The sequence below is a fragment of the Solanum stenotomum genome, chromosome 7 (genome assembly GCF_019186545.1).
Source record: "Solanum stenotomum isolate F172 chromosome 7, ASM1918654v1, whole genome shotgun sequence".
NCBI lineage: Eukaryota > Viridiplantae > Streptophyta > Magnoliopsida > Solanales > Solanaceae > Solanum > Solanum stenotomum.
Genome location: NC_064288.1, coordinates 54638552 through 54660352, shown reverse-complemented (window position 1 = coordinate 54660352; position 21801 = coordinate 54638552). Strand labels below are relative to the sequence as shown.

The following is a 21801-nucleotide window of genomic DNA, read 5'->3' as shown; positions in this document are numbered from 1 at the left end:
TGAAATTTAAAATTACATTATTTTTATTTATATAAGAATGTCATTCTTCTATAAAACACATTAACAAGAAAAATGTATCACATAAATTGAGATTCACAGGCATATAAAGCAAAAACTTTTTGACCAGAGAAATATTGAAATACAAGACAACACTCAATGATATCAAATTCAATGGTTCATACCATATGTTAAGTCGGATCAAGATAGTTGTAAGAAAAATGACTAACGAAATATCAATATTTATTTAGCGTCTTCGCGCAGCGGTTTCACGTTGTGCGTTGAAGAAGACGGCAGCAACAGGTTGTTCAAGATCATTCTCTTGAGCAAAATTTCGAGTGTTGAAATGATCTCTAGAAGTTGGTTGACTAACTGAACTCCTGCTTTTCTGCTTGAAGAGAACAAACACAAACCTATGAATCCCAATATTTGGCCTTGGGATCTCATAGCTCACCAATTCTCTTCCTGTTTTGATCAAGTATATGTTATTTATATATGTTACTTATATTTTTTTTCGAATGTGATCATTATTAGAATGTGTTTAATATGACAAAAGTCATTTTTTGTATTGCTAAAAAAATATTTTCTTGCATTAGGTAGGATAGTAAAAAGTAGTTTCTAGATAAAATATATATTAAAGATATTAATAACACTATCAGCAATATGTTTTGGTGACACTTTTGAGTAGTAGAAAAGAGTAATAATATCATTGAAATAGTTATAAGTAAAATGACTTCCGTTCATAGGCTAGAGAGGTTGTTTCTTATTTCGAAAGGAATTTTTATTCTCTAGAAATAGCGACTATTATATTAGTATAAAACATTTGAAAATGATTTTCTCATGTTTAACTTACAATATTCACCCTCATATAATATTGTTGATCTTATAACTAATAGAATATATATATAAATTAAAGTACTAAAAATAAAAAAAACTATCTTAATTTATCTTCTTGCCATATTTGTGGTTGTAATTAATCTTGCAGAAAATACTGAAAACTTACCAAAAGTAGCATCAGTTGTACCTGGAATGTCAGTTATTATCCTGTTAAACAAATCAGTAAAACACTGTTAATTTTTGTTGTCAGAATTAGCAATAAACTTCATCGTTAAATTATTCGTATCTAACATAATTCTATTTAATTTTCCATAGTGATAGTTTATCATTAAGGAACCACGACAATAATACTTAGTATTGTTAGGGTTTATATTCTCCGTCTCAAAATAAGTGTCACTTTAGCAAGAAAATATTCCAAAATGATTATTGATTTAGAAATTCAAGACAAAAAATAGTAATTTATGTTTCCAACTATAGCATTATATTAAAGAATTATTTTTTCTTAATAGTTCTCAATTCTTAAAAAGAAAAAAAAAAGGCTTAATAAATAGGAATAACTACGTAGTTATATCTAATATTTATTATTTTTAATAGACGTGACATAAGTTAAAATTATACTTATTTTGAGACAGAAGAGTATTTTTTTGCCCATTTTCCCTCATATCCAAATCTAGTAGTATATATGCATAGCCATTAGCTAGTAATTTGGACGAGGGAATTGTGATGTAATTTTTCTAAGTAAAAATATTTTTAGTTTGAGTTTAACTAATAACTACCGACAGTATTATCAAATAACTTTTAACTGGCAGAACTACAAATTTTATCTTTTATAAAAAAAATTAGTTATAAATATCCTTTCAATAACCTGATAATATACATAAAAAATTATTTTATCAATGTATAAAAGTTAAACTCGTATCATTTTCTAGTTCATCATTTGGTTAATCTAGGGCATACCAGTGTAGATGCTCTCTCAGGTAAGGATCACTAGGTCCAGGAACATCAGGATCTGTCATGACCTACATAACAAAAAAAAAAAAGATAATTGTTATACATATTAAAAGACCTTATTAGGTTATATATATCATTAGTATAAAAAAAAAATTACATTATCATATCAACAATCGATATCTATAGATAAGCCTCTACAAAAATTGAGTTTCATAATCTCAAAAATAAGATGAGTTGTGATCTATTGTAACATGTAAATATGATCTGATAGCTCTGTCACTCAGACTCTTTAAAAATATAGAGGAGCTACTATATGTGTGGATCTTTAGAAGCACTACATTTTTGAAGGATCCAATATAGGTGTGACAACATTCTTAAAAAATCTGAATAACATATATATAACTTGATCCTCTAAAATTAGTTTATAGATACTGCTAGTATATATAAACAACAACAATAATAACAATAAATCTAGTGTAATTCCACAAGTAAATTAGTCTGAGGAGAGTGGTATGTACGCAACAACAGTCTTGTTCCTACCTAGTGAAGATAGAGATATTATTTCTGAAAAACCCTCGACTAAAGATGTATAGTAAGAATTAATTAAAATACCAGTGTGAAGAAAGTTCTCATATCTCCTCCTTGAACTTCAACTTTAGGTCTAGAAGAAACAGCTGAAGGGAAAAGTTCATGGCCATTGCAAACTAATTTGTTGTTATAAGTGATTGACATTTTTATTGTTGGATTGAATGAATCAATAACATCACCAATTACTCTCCCAACAATTAGAGGCTCTAAACTTCTTGCCATATTGATAAAAGAAAAAAATATTTTAAAATATTATGTTGTGATGAAAGACTTAGTTGTATTGGACAAATAGATTAGAGGGCCACCTATATATATGTGTCTACTAAGTTATAGCCATCATAGTATAGGATAATAAATAAAAGAAAGCATAAAAACATGGGACCTTAGGAAACTTCAAAAAATATTAGTACAAAATTATTTGTTGTTTAAGTCCTACTACAACACATCCTCCAAACCCCCCCCCCCCCCCACCACAACCCACCCAACACACAACTTTAGTGGATGGGGTGGGGAGTAACAAATGATATAACTATGTTATTCTAGTTGTTATGATATGAAGTCGATCCATATAAAGTATTACTACTTGATAAAATTTTCCTTTTAAAAGTAGTTTTGATAATATTGTAGCTTAAAAGCTAAATATGTGAGGCCTATGGGAAAAAATAGACAATATTAGCTATGAATTTGAATTGTGACAAAAATATGATATCAGAGCTAAATTAAATTCTTGTAGTACGATTGCAAAACTCAATGAGGAAGCTGAGTTCCTAAGGAGTTGTATGTGATGCTCTATTAATTATGGAGGGGGGCCGTATTGAGAATGCATCAAGGAGAAAGACTGACAGACTTTCATGTTGCATATTACACATTAAATGTGAATTTCATGTCCAAAAAGAAGAAAAAATATCTCACAAGTTCACATAATACGTAAGTTTACAACCTCAATAATACTCCCTCCGTCTATAATTAATTGTCATAATTTTATTTTTAGAGTCAAACTATAAAAAAATTGACTAACATTTTACCATGTATTTTTCATCATATTGATATGCAAAAACTTGCAATTTATAGTATTTTTCGTATAGTTTTTGAATATTTAAATTTTTTGTTAAAATAATCGAATTAATGAAATCTAATTTAATTTTAAAAATTAGTCAAATTGACTTTCGAAAAACATAACATGATAATTAAAAGTGAATGGAGAAAGTAACAATTAAAACTATATATTAACACTCTCTATTTTATTTTATATAAAGATATTTAATTAAACATCGAATCAAATCAANCTTGCAATTTATAGTATTTTTCGTATAATTTTTGAATATTTAAATTTTTTGTTAAAATAATCGAATTAATGAAATCTAATAATTTTAAAAATTAGTCAAATTGACTTTCAAAAAACATAACATGATAATTAAAAGTGAATGGAGAAAGTAACAATTAAAACTATATATTAACACTCTCTATTTTATTTTATATAAAAATATTTAATTAAACATCGCATCAAATCAAATAATATCACTAAATAACTCATGTACAATATTGTTGAACTTTTTGTTGAGTTTTTTTTTTTTCTTTTTATGCCAACTTATATTGTGTACTTCCCCTTCTAACTGAAGGGGGGAACATGTACCAAACAACTTGCAAATTTGACAGTTGTAAGTACCTAGCAAACCAACTTTTTTTAGTTCCTTAAAAAGTTTTGAAAAGGCAATTATTACCTTTAACTTTGGGTGCATGTGCACAAATAGACACTTAAACTTGTATAAAATTAAATAAATAGACACATTCGTCCTACATGGCACCCTACGTGACAATTTTGTGTCCTACATGGTGTCCTACGTGTATTATGCCATGTAGGACATGCGTGTCTACTTGTTCAATTTTATACAAGTTTAAGTGTCTACTTGTGTATACTCAAAGTTAGAGGACATAGTCGTTCGCTGAAATCAAGTTAAGGATCATGTTTATATATTATGTCTTTTGAAAATAATAAATCCTTGACATATCCAAAGTACTACAAAACACCACTCACATCTCTTCTGTCCATTATCTAAAAGAGAGCCAATGGTGATTTTTATTTTTTAATATATAGACATGTTAAATTGGTCTTAATTAATTATTGAAATACTTAAACTTTGAATTTGCATATTTAAATACCTTTAACTCGTTACTATTATGTCATCAGTTGTATATATTTCAACTTGCAAAATGAAATGATCATCCAAACATTTTCAAAATTTTAGTGTTATATAAGCATTGAAATTCACAAGACACAAAAACGATTGAGGTTTCTCTAGACATATACATTATCAAAGTTGGAGTGATTAGTTTTTGGTTAAAGTACTATCTATGCAGTATGCTTTTATGATTATTATTATTATCATTATTATTATTATGTTGTCAGTATTCTTTAACACCTGAATTGGATTCTAGGATTTGGTTCTTGATTTGTTGTACAGCTTAAAAATAATAAACTAAGCAATACTTTTTTCTTCCCTCCCATATATAAATGTCAGATGAAATTCCTTAAATTAGCTTTTGGCATGTGGTCCCAACTATTCAAGTTGTCACATTAAACTAACATTTTGTTTTAAACACTCCTTCTAATTTAGTTTATTTAAACCTACTTTTTTTAATTAAACAATTGTGTCTAGTCAAATAAATTCACAAAAATTAATATGATTTTTTTTGTTTTTCACTCGGTGTCTAGAGCCCGTGTTGAAGTCCTAACTATATTTGGATTGTGCATTGCAGGATCCATTCAGGAGTGACACTCCAATATGATTTTTTTGATATTCAAGGCTCAAAATCAATACATCTGATTAAAGATGAAATAGTCCTAACATTGCACCATAACCCATATTAGTAAATTAATATGATTTAATAACACTTCAAGCTAGGGTTCCTATTTTTGTTTTAAGAAAAAAAATCATATATTTTCTAATTGGAAACTTACAGAAATCCCATACATTTGGGAGCTAATTACATCCTACCTCAAAAGTTTTTCCAATTACAAAAATTTCAGATTTTTCATTGCATTTCTTGGTTGTCCGATACATTGCAAATGATACATTATTTAATGGGAGGGATGTATCTGAGAGGGGAAAGAGATGTATCAGAGAAAGGATAAGTATGTATTCCAGTGGGGGGATGCATACGAGAGGGGATATGGATATATCCGAGAGGAATAGCTATCCTCTCTCGAGGAGATTTTTTTTTAAAAAAAATCTAGGAAATATTAGAAATTATAATATCTTAAATTGTGTATTTATGTAATTTTTCATTTCTAATACGTGCGTTAAATTGCATAAATTGATAATTGGGCTGCATAAGGCCCAATAAATGGGAAGTTGGTGCTCCTCCATATATTGGACTCGAACACAAGACTTTTAGTTGAAGATAGAACGATATCGTATTCATTCCACCATGATCCGGTGGTAGGGTTTCTCCTTAAAAAGCATTCAATTAGTACTCCTAATAGGAATAACTTGCCTTTATATTTAGAGTAATAAGACTTGTCTTTTTAATAGAGAACCTTTCCCAAATTACTTTTAGAAAAATTATGATTGTGATTAATTTGGAAAAAAATTACTACTAATTCTTTTTAAGTAAGAATCTTGATCATCAAAGTATGGGCACACTGTTCAGAGTATAAAGGAACTCCACCATATATTATAAAAATATATAAATATAATATAAAAGGACTGACAAGTCATTTCAAAATGTAAAGATGATTTGCCCATAATTCCTGTTTTGGAAATTTTCATAGGAAGTGGTATTACCTTAATTAGTAACCAAAGTACACTCTTAAATATCCTAAGTCATCACTCATGTCAATGCACTAATTCAAACAGCATATAATTAATTAAAACCACCTGCATTATAATGGACTCTTTATTATATTCTTTCAACTTAGAACAATTTTTAAAATCTAACTTTTTTTGTGGGATGATTAAAGGTTTCATGTTCAAATCTTAGAAATGGAATCTATCTGGAAACGTCGTCTTCATAAATGAATTTTGCAATGCACAAATTCAAATTTAATGAACTCCAACATAAATATTGGACACCTGATGAAAAACAAAAAAAAAATATTTTATTGTATGCTTATCGAGGAAAATGATCTCCAAAATTAGAGAATTTTCTATAAAAAAATTCTAGTGTTTGGTAAATAAACAAAAAATGTATCTCAAACTATGGCGTTAATTGGTGACGGTTGGATGGATAGGATGGAGGGGCTATGGAATGTCATTTATGAAATTTATTTTACATGGTTCTATGAGAAAAGTTATTTTCTTGATCTTCAAGTAACTTATTTCCTAAAAAAAATATTTTGACCAACTAAACATAAATAATTTAAAATATGTTTTTCAAAAAATATTTTTTTCCTATCAAACACATCCTTAAAATTATCTAAATAGGCATATATGTGCCTCAAGGTTTTAAGAAAAAAGGAAGGCAGCACCCCATTATTTGTACACCTTTTTTATTCTAGTCTAGAAAGAAAAGACTCCATACATATGTGGTGTATGAAGTTTGGTTTTAAAAAATTAAATTAATGATTGGACTTTAATTATTTTCATCTAAATTTAATTATATATGAATAAATTTCAGTCATTTTTGTTTGATTTTATTATTTTTACTTGAATTTTAGTCATACATATATGAACTTCAGACTGAAATGACATAAGTTAAGTAAAAATGACTAAACTTCAATCATATTTTAAACATGAATTCTGGTATATCTTTGAATATTCCCAGCATAAATTATTTTGTGACTTAATTTCAAGGAAATAGTTCATCAATTGCATGAATATTAATTCAGAATTTTGAAATAAATATATTTTTTGTTTGTTTCGAATATTAGTGACATCGTTAGCATTGATTTGAAATTGTTCAAGAGAATATATAGCAACTTATTTAAATGGTGAATTGAATTATAATCAACAAGTCCATTTGGCAAATTGATATGACTTTACACCAAGTCAAAAAGTTTCATGCAATAATTCTAGCATTTTAATTTTATTAAATAAAATTGCTTTTTGCCCCAATAATTTATGGAGATGTCTGCTCAAATTTTAAATTTAAATTTAGAATCAGTGTTTATTTATAATATTTGAATAAAATTTCAACTTCAATCTGAAATTTTGATTTCAAATCTCAAATTCTAATAAATTATAAAAATTAATTAGTTTCATGTTTGTGATTTCATTTTTTACAAAAAAAAATGTAAACCAGAAGTTTATATTTTATAAAAAATGACTCATAATTTTAATTTCATTTTAAAAAGACTCATGTTCGATGTGAAGAGATCATATATACATGTGGGAGGATTATATTAAAAAATATTAATTAACTATTATTTTTACTATTGTTGATTTATTGGACTTGTGAATCTTTGTATAATTATGTGTATTTGCAAGTTATTTATAATTAATAAAACATGGAGGAGGAGATTTTAGTTGGTTGAACTTGAATATTTTTTTTGCAATGTGTACTTTATTATATAAATAAGGTATATACATATCTCTTATATATAATTATACATCATCTATATATGAGTATATAATATTTATACCATATCGATACATTATATATGAATATGGTCATTTTGTTGCCTATTTCGCTAATTTTAGGCTATTTTTAATTTAAATGAAAACTTGTCTATATTTAATACAAATAAAACTACTTTATTATTGTATATTCATGAAATTGTTCCATTCAAACAATTCTTTGGGCTTCATTAACATGGGCCGGCCCAACTTGACCTTCATGAAGAGTACCAAATTCTTACCTAATTTTGTCTTTTAGTCTGTCCCAATCTTGTTGTTTAATTGCCTTGTTTGGAACTGTTGGAAATGGTAGTATTAAAAAAATAATTGTTTCATCTCAAAAATCATTCACAAGGAGATAGCAAATTTCTGTAGTTTTTCAGGTTCTTTACCTCTAATTTTCTCTGTTTTCTTTTCTAAAAGTTTTAATTGTGGTCATATTTTAAAGAATGTGAAACTTATTATTTATTTGTGAAAGTTGTGGTTTTTAATTCTAATTTTTGCTTTATGATGAGATAAGTAATGAGATACCCCTCTTGATTCAGAGGCGGAATCAGGATTTTTAGTTTATGAATTCTGAATCACAATTTTGATTTTGCTTATTGTGTTCTAAATAGATTATTTGTACTTAATAAATGAAATTTTTAGCACAAAAATTAGAAGGTTTGAGCCAACATTTTTGGGTTGATTAATCTCATGAAATGCACTTTGATACAAATATTGTGTTTTTTTTTTTCGAATTGTAGTTAGGGGTAAGTCATCTGTAACAGCCGAATCCACTAGTGATATTGTCTGCAATTGGCTTGTACGGCTTTAAAATGTGTCAGAAGGGTTTAATGCTTGTTTCCTTATAGCATGTCACCTGTGTTTTGCTGATGTGAGATTTGTAACAAACATTTTGTGTCCTTATTTTCCATATTGTGCTCTGGCTCTTCAGGTATGGCTGGAAAAATACTTGTAATTCTGTTGATTGGTTTCTTGGCATTTGCTTATCAAGCAATTAAGCCACCTCCTCCGAAAATTTGTGGTTCCCCCGGAGGCCCTCCCATCACTGCACCACGAATAAAACTCTCCGATGGAAGACATTTGGCGTATAAGGAACAAGGTGTTCCGAAAGATGAAGCAAAGTACAAAATTGTGTTCATCCATGGATTTGATTGTTGTAGACATGATGTTGTTATTGCCACCACACTTTCTCATGTAATTCACTTGTTACCTTCTCTTTTCTCGTGATCTTGTAGGCAGGGGGCGGAGCTAGGTAAGAATAAGGGATCGAGGTTCAATTATGTATCCCATTCGTCAAAAAATTATACTATGTTTTGAAAATATTCTAGTGCAATGGCAAAGGGGTCTAAAGATGTGACATTGTAGTTAGTTTCATAAATTCCTGATTCCGTTATAGGTCACTACAGAATTTGTTTGTCGCTAATTCTTATGGTGGTGCAGGATGTTATTGAGAGTTTGGGAATATACATTGTTTCGTTTGATCGACCTGGTTATGGGGAAAGTGATCCTCATCCACAACGAACGCCTAAGAGCTTAGCTCTCGATGTTGAGGAGCTAGCTGATCAATTGAAATTGGGATCCAAATTCTATGTAACAGGATTTTCCATGGGTGGACAAGCAGTTTGGGGCTGTCTTAAATATATTCCTCATAGGTAATATATCGGAAATAGTCTCTCTACCTCTGAGGTCTGTGTACAATCTACTCTTCCTGGACTCCACTTTATGGGACTACGTTGTGTATGTTGTTGTAATAGATGCTATTGTGTCTGCAAATTGTGTCAACTCACTTAACAAATGTGTAACAGATTGGCGGGAGCAGGGCTTCTAGCACCTGTGGCTGGCATATGGTGGCCGGGTTTTCCTGCAAATTTGACAGGAAAATCATACTACGATATGCCAGCCGCGGATCTATGGACAGTTCGAGTTGCTCACTATCTTCCTTGGCTGACTTATTGGTGGAACACTCAGAAGTTTTTCCCTTCTTCTAGCGTTGCAGCTCACAGCCCCGATATCTTTTCAACTCAGGATAGACAATTAGCCCCGATGTTTGATGCCTCGCAAGAACCTTATCGGGTGAGAACTTGATTGTGTTAATCTTGTTGATATAATGTAGTACACAAGCTTATAATGAATAGCTATCGCGTAGTTGTAACAAGACTACGTTCACCCCTTCTCTCGTGCCCTCATTTTCTATCGTTCGTTCATTTGAAAAAAAAGTAAAGGTAGAGCTTGATGTTAAGTGTCCTTTCTAAAACGACTTCCAAAAAAGTGTTGTGAACTATGCCCCTCTATCTGAAATAATGGAGACGGGCGTCCCATGTAGTCTGACTATCTCCTTTATGTACAACTTTGCATAATGTTCCGCGGTATCAGTACTAAAAAAGCTATTTCTAGTGTGCTATATTTGGTTGATGTACATAAACTATACTCTGTTATTTTTAAATTTTCTGTATATAACTGTATATTTTTAGTATATTACATGTTTGAGTATCGAAAAAAATGTTTATTCATGGCCTCAGGCACAAATTAGACAACAAGGGGAGTTCGAGTCCATCCATCGTGACATGATAATTGGAATTAAGACATGGGAATTCGACCCTATGGATCTAGAAGACCCGTTCCCTAACAATGAAGGCTTTGTTCACATATGGCAAGGGGATGAAGACGGTCTTGTACCAGTCGTTCTGCAACGATATGTTGCAGAACGACTACCTTGGGTTCGATATCACGAACTTAAAGGTAGTGGTCACATGTTTCCTTATGCTGATGGAATGGGAGATAAGATTATGAAGACATTCCTACTTGGAGAGACCTTCGTTCTATAAATGTCTATGCTGCTCGAACTATTCAAAAAATATCTTTGAACATGTGTCGGATCATCCAAAATGAATGTATTTTTGGAGAATCTGACACAAATGCAAACAATATTCTTTAAGGATTCGAGCAACATAGATTAAAGTTCTCATAACAAATGTTCTTGCAATTTATATGTACTCTATTTGAAAAATAATTTTTTTTGTTCTATATTTCATTGTATTGAGATTTAGTCTCTAATTCAAACCTCTTAGGCTCTTATAATTGATAAAATAAAATTCTATCACATCGGATTAGATTTTTTTATTTGAATAAGTATTGATTTTCTTTTATTTATATATATATATATATATATATATATATATATATATATATATATATATATATATATATTTCCTAATCAATCAAATTATTATATAGTCATATTTTTTTTAATAATATATTATCGTCTTATGCACATAAACAAATATTAAAAATAGTAAATGCAGATAAATTCATAAGTAATTTAGTTTTACAAAGCTTTTCGCATTAACAGAGTCGATGAAACAACTTGTGAAGTAGACAAACAGTCTATTCTAGTGTACTCATTGGTTGTATGAAATTTGGGTTGAAAACAACTTTAGACTAGGCAATATTTACTAACGTCAATTCGAAATAAGAATTAAAAATATCATCGTGTACACAATTCTAATCTTGAACGTACACGTATATCAATAGAATTGTGACAACATACCGATATTGGTTTCAATAAATGTTAGCATAAGCCAACAAATCTACAGGACCCAACTTGACGATGAAAACGAGGCACAACTTTGTTTGAAGCAGCCTTAATAACCTATAGACCGGGGCGGAGTTAGAGTGATAGTTACGCGTTTAGTAGACTTCAGTAATTTTAGTTCAAATTTTATATAGATCGGAGTGAAATAAACTCATTTGAATTTTATCAGTTTGCGTTTGATAATCTACTTATTTAATTTATTTAGTTCAAAATTCTTTAATCATATGATACGTATCTAAATTAAAATTATTGAATTCAGATAAGCTCGGAATTAATGCACTTAGGTAGGGCAAGTTATAAATAGCGTTGGCGGCTAGTGTATTTATTTCATCATTTAATATTATAATAAATAAATATTATTTTTCAAATCAAACAATGAATTCTGCATATAAAATATTTTTTAAAAAAATAATAATAAATTTGTGTATATTATGCTACAAGAAGATATACTTTTTAAATTTCCAAACCTTTAATGCTAGCTGTCGTAGCTTGCCAATTAATTAAGTTGAGAATTATTGTTTCTCTTTTTTTTTTGTCTCTCTCTTGTTATTATACTTATTAATTGATTTGATATATTTTATTTTTTTATAATCATCTAATATTTGAAATTTAACGGTTGGTTGAATTTTAATTTGCCTAGTTTAACAGAAAAATGATTTTTAGGTCATCATTTAGATATTGTTCTTCTAGACAATATCGTCCAACTTTATAGACAAAAAATTAGGTTGTTGTCTAATATTAGTAATAACTTACAATATTGTCAATCATGATTAAGCATTTTCTTATAAAAAAATTAATATATTTTTAGTGAAATGATGAATTTATTTCCTCGTCTTGTTGAGTATGTATTGAAGACTTAGTACGTCTTCGATACACGATTGAAAATCCTCAATTTCTGACTGCTAAAAAGGGAAAAGGACGGAGAAAAAAAAAGACAAAATAAGGATCATAAATACGATATTTGAATTAATAGAAAACTTTTTCTTCGATATGAATTTTAAAAAAAAGGGAAAAAAAGAAGCTAAAAAGGAAAAATATAATAAATAACCTTACCAGCTAACTTGAACTCCCTGACGTCCCGTTCCACACACACAATTATATAAACACACAAAAATATATAGAAATCATTTTAAGAGTTTCCAAAAAAAAAAAGTTTGAAAATTAAATTGAAGTTTGAGGTTTTCGTTTGTTGTTTCAAGTTCGTGAATCTAAAAGTTAGTTATGAAAATATCCTATAGGATATATGCGTTACTTTCTGCGATTGATCGAAAAGAATCTAAAGGTTCGTTTTTGTTATTACTTATTCTCTAGCTACTTAAATCTATCTTCTTCTTTTTTGTGAATTAAAGTGTTTGCAATAATTATATTTGATATATTTATATAATTATTGTTCAATAATGAAGTGATTTGTTGTCAAACTTTATATATTTTCTAATTATATTATTTTGGCACTTGTTAGATTTCAATATAATTACGTAATATTTGATATATTTATATAATTATTATTCAATAATGAAGTGATTTGTTGTCAAACTTTATATATATTCTAATTATGTTATTTAGGCACTTGTTAGATTTCAATATAATTAATTACTTAGATACACTTTAATTTATAATATTATGAATTCTATCAGATTTTGGTGCTTTCAAATACGTCTAGGTTCATGTATCTCAGAATACATGGAGTCAAAATTAGGTGTAGTTTGTTCTTAGATACACTGTATCCAAACGAATTCGCATGTATCTGAGATACATAACAAATCCCGCTCACATCTCTCCCATCTCGATCACCACTCTCATATGTATCTAAGATACATGACTATCTCGTTGGCGTCTCTCCCTATTTTAATTTATCTGGTAGCAAAAATATATATATCTAGGTGTGTCTTACGTAATATATAATAGGAAATTCTTAATTAGTGATAAGATATGTAATTATTTGAAATATAGGTCTAATTAGGTAGTTTTCAGTATAATTAGGAATTTTTTTTTAACTAATGTGCTTTAGAAAAATTAAAAGAAATTGCTAAATTAAAAAAAAAATGTTTCTTAATTAACCAAATCTATTTTCTATTTTGTGTGTACGGCTAATAATGGTCAAAACAAAATCAATTGCAAATTTTTGTGACGTAGTCCAACATTTTTTTACAAGATTTATATTCTTAAATCACAAGAGAAATATAAAAAAAAAAATTGTTTAGTAAATACTATCTCAAAAAAAAAATCGACAAAAAATTCATAAATTTAAATTAATCAAATCATAAAACAGATCGAGCCATAGGCCAAAAAATAAAAAATAATAGTGTGTAGCATATTATTTTAGGGTTTGGAAAGATTTTGTCATGACAATAAAATCCAACATGTGTTCCATACTCGAGATATATATTCTTTATCTGTCATATTCAATTCTCCTAAAAATTGGATTATAGTGGACAATGATATGCTTTATTTATATTTATATAATAATATAATTAAATAAAATATATTATATTTTATATCAGAAGAGTTTTCAAAAGCATGAGAAATCTGCAAATCATCTACAAGTTATGTTACTTTCTGTATTTACTTTTTTTAATGTCACATATTGTGTAAAATAATCAAATGTAAATGTCAGAAAATGTCTAGAAAGTAGAAAGCATTGAAAAAAAGAAACATAATTAAAGACAAAATGAAAAAGAGGTAAAAAGCATATTTGACTTGAGATAAATCTAATTTCAGGCTACATAAATTGTGATAAAGTGATAAGTATTTTTTTATTTTTAATTAAAAGTCTCGAATTTGTATCTTTTCATATATAAAGTTATATATATTAAAGAGCGCTTTATTCCTTAACGTGAAACTTCTTAGCAAATTAAAATTTAATCAAACTTTAATATAAACATTAAACACCGAGTACAATTGAACCATCTTTTGAGTTAAAATTCAAAAAATTAAAAGTGAAACCAAAAGTCTTGAAGTGGCGGCTTAGAGGTGCCGGTCCAAAGCCATAATCAATATAAAGTTTAATCACTTCCATAACGACGTCTACATATAACATAGAAATATTTGACATATTTAAATACTTAACAATTACTAGTAATATATTATTTTTTACTAGAGCGACGTTTCGGTCGGTTTATTTTAATTTTATAGTTTATTGATTTGATTTAGCGGTTATTAAATTGCTATACAATTATCAAGATATTGATTTATCGATCGTTGCTATTGATTGTTATCGGTTTAACCGTTCAGATTTCACATAAAAAAGTCACTAAAAAACACTTAGAAATAAGATGGAAAGCCAAATAAACAATGCACAAGAATTGAGAGATTGTATCTTGCTCAAAAGCAAATACTGACACATTGTAGAATAATCGAGAACTTGAGAGACTACAAAAAAATAAAAATATGAAACTAAACTCTTGATCAAAGACTTTATATACCGAATGACATGAGTATAATTTATTAATTTACTATCGGAATATCAATTAACTCATTAAAAAAAAATTTAAATTATTAAGAATCGATAATCTAATAATAAAAAATTAAATTTATTACCGAAACCGCTAAATCAATAACTCATTTGATGCGATCCTTTGAAAGTACATTCTTCTTCATTCTCAAGAGTAATGCATTAAATAAGATTTCCTATCTAAAAGTGGGATCTTCTTTGGTAACCAAAGGGTAGAGTGCACATGGTGTTGGTCAAATTTATTATTTTTTAATTTATGTGCTACTTATTTATTATCGAGATCAAATTTTATAATTTTAGTTAATATTATTTCAAAATGAATTGAGTTAATAAATAAATAAATTATTAATTCGATAAGTTGACCTTCTGTTGTGTTTCATGGGTTAATTTTATCAGTCACAACTCACAAGTCCTATGACCTTTTTATTTAACGTGTTTCACAATCATATCTCCAAAGCATGTTAATCTCTCTATGGTTTGAATGAAAATAAAGTCTAAGAATAATGGAAAAAATAAAATGATTTTTTGAATTTTTGTGATCCTTTATATTAGAAAACTGTAAAACACGTTGAATGAAAAGTACTCCAAAATACTTCAAAATATGTGACACATTTATTATGTTAAACGAAAAATGATTTCTAACACAAATTAATTTAGTCAAATATGATCAATATAATCGATGAATATTAAAGATTTATATAGTTAACTCTAATTTTTCGTTGACATGTATACATAAAACTATTTATTGCTTATACATCTACATTTCATTTAATTACTACTAGACATCTAAATTTCATTTAAGTATTCATCATTAAATCAATATCTCAATTTGCGTGATGAGGAATTTCTTAATTTGACTAGTACAAATTTTTCCAAGGCCAAGTGGTCCATATAACAAGTAGTCCCCATTTTATTTAATGCTATTTGATTTGACGTGATCAATTAATATTTATTTATTTATTTTAAAAAAAGAGTTTTAAAATTTTATAATCTCAATTTAAAAATACCTATAACATATTAATACATTATTTGAATCTTATGATTTTAACATATCATGTGACCAATATGAATTGTGGTGCATTGATGGGAGTGCTTCACCCTTAACCAGAGATCTCAGGTTCGAGCCCTGGTTATGGATAAAATCATGTTGGGAGCGCCACACCCGAATGGGCCCTGCAGTTGCTAATCCAGATTTAGTCGGAACTCCAATGTGAACTCCAGACATCGAGTGAGAAACCATTAAAGGACATATCATGTGCAATTATTATAATTTATAACATTTTTACTTGGTATTTGAATATATAAATTTCATAACCAAGAAAAAAAATCATCTCCTCAACCAAAAATCAAAACTTCGACGTTTGCCTATATAAATTGACACAGAAAAATATTAATTCACTTAAAATAAAAAGTAAAATACATAAATTAAAACATAATAAATAAATAAAGGAAAAATCCTTTTGGTCAGAAATTTGGCCAAAATGATAAATAAAATATTTCACACTATATTATTTTATCTTTTTGAATATTTTTACCCTTTTAACTTTAATACATTTTAATTAAAAAATGAAAAAAAGATTAATTTATTTTAAAATAAAAATAATATTATAAATTTTTTAAATTTCTGACCAAATTGTGACCAATTTTTTTTTACCATTTAACGTTACTTAACAATAAAAGGTATACATTGATATTATCACCCCCTCATATTCCTAGGTGAACCAACGGCATTAGTGCACATGGGGTTACAACTTACAAGTGTATAATAAGTTGACCTTGTATTTATTAGGGACGGCTTCGGTATTTAAATTCAGTAATATAAAATATATATTTTTATTCAAAATTAGGAATAAATATATTTTTTTATTCTAATAAATATGATAATATTTGATTAAACATATATAAAGTTTACTTAAAAACAACTTTTCAAATACATGCTTTAAGATAAGAGAAAGATACTTTATAGCAGAAGTTTAAAATTAAATTATTTCTAAATTTAAAAATATATCATTCTATTTAAGACATACCAAAATAGATTTCATTAGATAAATTTGGGAAAAATCAGGGAGTAACAATTACTCCATGTATCCTGATTTGTGTGATACACTTACCTTGTTATTTTGTCTAAAAAAGAAAGATATCTTTCTGTATTTAAAAATAATCACTCCCTCTATTTCATTTATATGACGCTATTCAGATTTTGAGAGTCAAACAGTCTAAAGTTCAATCATGAATTTGAACAAGAAAAATATTAGTATAAATTTTAAAAATATATTAAAAATTGACAAATTTATAAAGTCAAAATTCTGAATCTGCCACGTCCCGATCTATTTGTCAAACTATGTGGCCCTTATCTCTTCTAGATCTTTTATTACTACTATAAAACAAGGACATCTACAAGAGTCACCACTATTATTTCACTAAGTTCACAAAAATGGCAGAGTCCCCTACTACCTCAGGTTCTTTCTTCTTCATTTTTTTCTTCATATATATTTGAAATGCTGCTATATTTTATTGGAGAAACATAGTCTAAGCATTTTTATGTGGAAAAAACTTGTGATTTTATTTATTTATTTAGCTTTAGTTGTTGGTTGTAATATGTTTGAATTAATAAGAGGAAGGTCTTGTGTTGCATCTCTCAATTTGCTTCAAAGGAAAGAGTCTAGCGGTTAATGAAATGAGTGAAAATTACGAGAACTCAAGGTTTAAAATTTCAGTAGAGACAAGAATATGTTAAAAGTCAATATCTTTTCATATGTCTAGATCTTAGTAATTGTTAGAGTTACTCAATACTTATGCCATGAGGTAACTGATAGTCGAGATGCGAGCAAGGTGATAAAAAATCACCTTATAGTAAATGCACAAAATTTTTGTTGTTATTTATTTTTGGTAACGGTCACTTTGAACACCTAGACTATTCTATGAGTTACCTACTATCTCTTGATTATGAATAACTCTGATCTCCAACATTTAATTAGTGAGATGGAAAGAAATCATCTTTTTATTTTTATCTTTTTCGTCTGATTTACTTTATTGATCACTGGACCACACATCTTTAATGCCAATGTCAAAAATAGTTACACTGGAGGTAGGTAAAACATTTATAACTGTCATTCATTCAATTTGCTGCAATCTTGTTGGAATTGTTTCATTCTTTTTTTAATTTTGCTTATTTATGCATTGTTCATGAAAATTTTAACTTGTTTTCTTGATTTTTAGCTCTAAAAATTAGTTACTAAATTTGTAACCATTTCAGGTATGACTAGGAAAATTCTTGTACTTTTCTTGATTGGATTGTTGGCATATGTTTATCAAGCAATTACACCACCTCCTCCGAAAATTTGTGGTTCCCCCGGTGGCAATCCCATCACTGCACCACGAATAAAACTCTCCGATGGAAGGCATTTGGCGTATAAAGAGCAAGGTGTTTCGAAAAATGAAGCAAAGTACAAAATTGTGTTCATCCATGGATTTGATAGTTGTAGACATGACGTTGTTATTGCCACCACTCTTTCTCATGTAATTCCCTCTTTACCCTTCTTTTCAATTTTTTTAGGCAAGGGCAGAGCTAGGTAAGACTATTTAATCTCATACGTCAATTTTTTTTTTCAAGGATAGAGAAAAATGAGTTTTATCGGTCAATATGAACGGTTGAATTTTCTTGCTATGAAAAAATAAATTCTAGTGTACTGACAAAAATTGATTTTGGTCACAAGTTCAAATACTAGGTATCATGACATATAAATTCCTAGCTCTGTCATTGCTTGTCGTAGGCAGGAACGGAGTTTGAAGGGTGGAAGAGGGTTTATTCGAACTCTTCTCTCTCAATTTTTTTAGGAGGGCAGAGCAAGGTAGGAATTAGGGGGTTCAATCGTGCAGATAAAAGAAAAAAAATGATTTTTTTTACATATATATATATAAACTGTTGAATCACTGTATAATGACAAAGGGGGTTCAATATTTTAAGTTTGGTCACAAGTTATTGTAGTTTCTTTCTAAATTCCCCTTCCGATGTTGCTCGAATTTTTAAAAAAATTATAGTCGGAGGTGTGTTAAATCCTCCAAATGTATTGTAGATCTGATACGGGTGCGATAATATTTTCAGAAAATTCGAGCAACGTACTCCCCTTTTATATAAATTTCTGACTCTGACACTGCTACAATGATATGTTGTGGTGCAGGATGTTATTGAGAGTTTGGGAATATATATTGTGTCAATTGATAGACCTGGTTATGGTGAAAGTGATCCTCATCCACAAAGAACACCAAAGAGTTTAGCTCTTGATATTGAAGAATTAGCAGATCAATTGGAATTGGGATCCAAATTCTATGTTGTTGGATTTTCCATGGGTGGACAAGTAGTTTGGGGATGTCTCAAATATATTCCTCACAGGTATTGATCATTTTATTCACTTTTCTTGAGTTGAGGGTCGTTTATCGAAAACAGTCTCTCTATCTCACACAAAGGTAGAAGTAAGTTTTACGTACGTCTACCACCTTCCTCAGACCCTACTTGTGGAATCATACTAGATAGGATGTTGTTGTTGCATTTCTTTTGCCTTTTATTGTTGATGCACTAACGGTTTAAAAAATATGTATAAGTAATTTGGTAAAAACGGTAATTGACATGCTATCACGCGTTAAAATTCACTAAAACAAAATTCAACTTGTAACAACTCTCTAAAATTGTTCTCATAACTATGTCAGATCCTCCAAAAGTACTGCACTACTTTCCATCATACACCAGTCAACATTTTTGAAGAGTCTGAACAAGAGTTAGTGTAGAATTTTTTATTTTTTTATATTGTCAGTGTATATAACATAACGTAAACTCGTGTTGTAACAGATTGGCAGGAGCAGCACTTCTAACACCTGTGGTTAACTATTGGTGGCCTAGTTTCCCATCAAATTTGTCAACAAAATCATATTATGATCAACTTTTGCCTGATCAATGGACACTTAGAGTTGCTCATTATCTTCCATGGTTAACATATTGGTGGAACACTCAAAAATATTTTCCATCTTCTAGTGTTGCAGCTCATAGCCCTGATATTTTTAAAACTCAAGATATGCAATTAGGACCAAGATTTGATGGCTCACAGGAAAAATACAGGGTAAGTATTATTTGTGGATTCAGGATTTAAACTTGACTCGTTATGCTATTCAATTTTTATAATTTTAGTACTTACTCGTTACGTTTGTCTTTTTTTTAAAAAAATAAAAAAAATTATGGGTTTGGAGGTTTGGTACTTCCTTTTGTTGAGTTTAGGTGTTTGTTTGACTGGGTACGGAGGTTAGGAAAGAGTGATTGACTTTCGTCAAATTATTGGCATAGATGTAGATTCAAGATTTTAGTTTGATAGGTTTAATCTTTATGTTCTTACCATTGAACTCGTTATATTTTTGAAATGTTGGGATCGGGGTTCATTACTCCCTTGATTCCATTTTTAGGTGAATCTATCTGGTTGGGCGCGAAGATTTTTGGTACTTGTCATGATATTTGTGTGGTTAAAAAATTATGTAATGAAGGATAAAAAGAATGACAAATTTAAAGATAAAATATTTTACAAAAGGGGTCATTCTTTCTAATTGGAACTTATTAAAGAGGAAATAATGTCACGTAAAATAAAACAAATGGGCATTGAAATATTAATGATTTTTACAAAATTTCCGTGTCAAAAAAATATTAGGTTATCTTTTCTCTTCTGTCCAAGTCTTGATGGGCTAAGTTATCTCGTACGTATACTGATGGGAGGTTACGAGGATCTAGTAAAATTAGGTGACATTTCTCTTTCCCCTCACAATACACGACTTTACTTCAAACTCTAACAAATTAGAACTGAAATTCAATTCAAAACTAGCTCAATGTTTTCCCAAATAACCTCAAATTTTAGATCCGAACCCCCCTCGGCATTTCAATTCTTTTTTTAATATTAATATTAATTTATTTGAGTGTAACTTATTTGTTAATTAATCCATTCCTTTTCAGGCACAAATTAGACAACAAGGGGAATTTGAATCACTCCATAGAGATGCAAATATTGGATTTGGTACATGGGAATTTGATCCAATGGATTTAAAAAATCCATTTGATAAAAATGAAGGATCTGTTCATTTATGGCAAGGTGATGAAGATGGACTTGTACCTGTTATTTTACAAAGATATATTGCACAAAAATTACCATGGGTTCAATATCATGAAATTAAAGGTGGTGGTCATTTATTTCCTTATGCTGATGGAATGGGAGATAAACTTATCAAAACATTTTTACTTGGTGAAAAATTTGAAGTATAACGATGTACGGAGAAATATAGACGTTCAGATATGATTTAGTTGAATTCTGAAGAAAAAAAAAAGTGATTGAAGTCGAAGTTGAAAAAGGGTATTTGAAAGTTGGATTTGACTTAACATGTAACATGTGTTGTGTGCTTTGTGTAATGGCACTAGTTGGGGACTAGTCCTAGATGAAATTAATTAATACAAAGCTCATCATCTATATGGTCTTGTTATTTTAGTTTCTTTTATTTTGACGAAATTAGAAATTTTGTTAAAGGTATTTAAGATATATGTATATCAAAGTTATTGAATAACACTACCAAAATCAAATCATGTTAACGTATCAATATATTTTTATTTGGTGAAAATTTTGTACCGTAAAGATATACAGGAAGTATATTGTATAGTCATTTGGGTATGATGTGGTTGAATTTTGAAAAGAAAAAAAGTGATTGAAGTCGAAGTTGAAAAAGGATATTTGGAAATTGGTCTAAATTAATACAGGTATATGGTCTTGTTATTTGTAGTTTCTTTATAAGAATTTCGT

At 28.8% G+C, this 21801-nt stretch overlaps 3 protein-coding genes across 4 annotated transcripts; 2 read left to right on the top strand and 1 right to left on the bottom strand.

Moving 5' to 3' along the window:
* Positions 1-200: 200 nt before the first annotated feature.
* LOC125871146 (CEN-like protein 2) lies at positions 201-2607 on the bottom strand. Its single transcript, XM_049551736.1, has 4 exons — positions 2398-2607; positions 1792-1853; positions 1001-1041; positions 201-462 (listed from the first exon to the last, which is right to left on the bottom strand). Exons 1-4 carry the CDS (start codon positions 2593-2595, stop codon positions 245-247), a joined length of 519 nt encoding a protein of 172 aa, XP_049407693.1. The 5' UTR covers positions 2596-2607; the 3' UTR covers positions 201-244.
* A 5594-nt stretch (positions 2608-8201) lies between these two features.
* On the top strand, positions 8202-10953 carry LOC125870840 (uncharacterized). Its single transcript, XM_049551383.1, has 5 exons — positions 8202-8311; positions 8866-9128; positions 9375-9586; positions 9740-10007; positions 10454-10953. The coding sequence occupies exons 2-5, from the start codon at positions 8868-8870 to the stop codon at positions 10757-10759; spliced, it is 1047 nt and encodes a 348-aa protein (XP_049407340.1). The 5' UTR covers positions 8202-8311; positions 8866-8867; the 3' UTR covers positions 10760-10953.
* A 1746-nt stretch (positions 10954-12699) lies between these two features.
* Positions 12700-21601, top strand: LOC125870839 (uncharacterized). 2 transcript variants are annotated; one of them, XM_049551381.1, is made up of 5 exons: positions 12700-12808; positions 18234-18496; positions 19159-19370; positions 19824-20091; positions 20967-21601. In XM_049551381.1, the coding sequence occupies exons 1-5, from the start codon at positions 12748-12750 to the stop codon at positions 21270-21272; spliced, it is 1110 nt and encodes a 369-aa protein (XP_049407338.1). In that variant the 5' UTR covers positions 12700-12747; the 3' UTR covers positions 21273-21601. The 2 variants fall into 2 exon arrangements, with proteins under 2 accessions (XP_049407338.1, XP_049407339.1); XM_049551382.1 differs by lacking the exon at positions 12700-12808 and adding an exon at positions 17311-17436.
* The last annotated feature ends 200 nt before the right edge of the window (positions 21602-21801 follow it).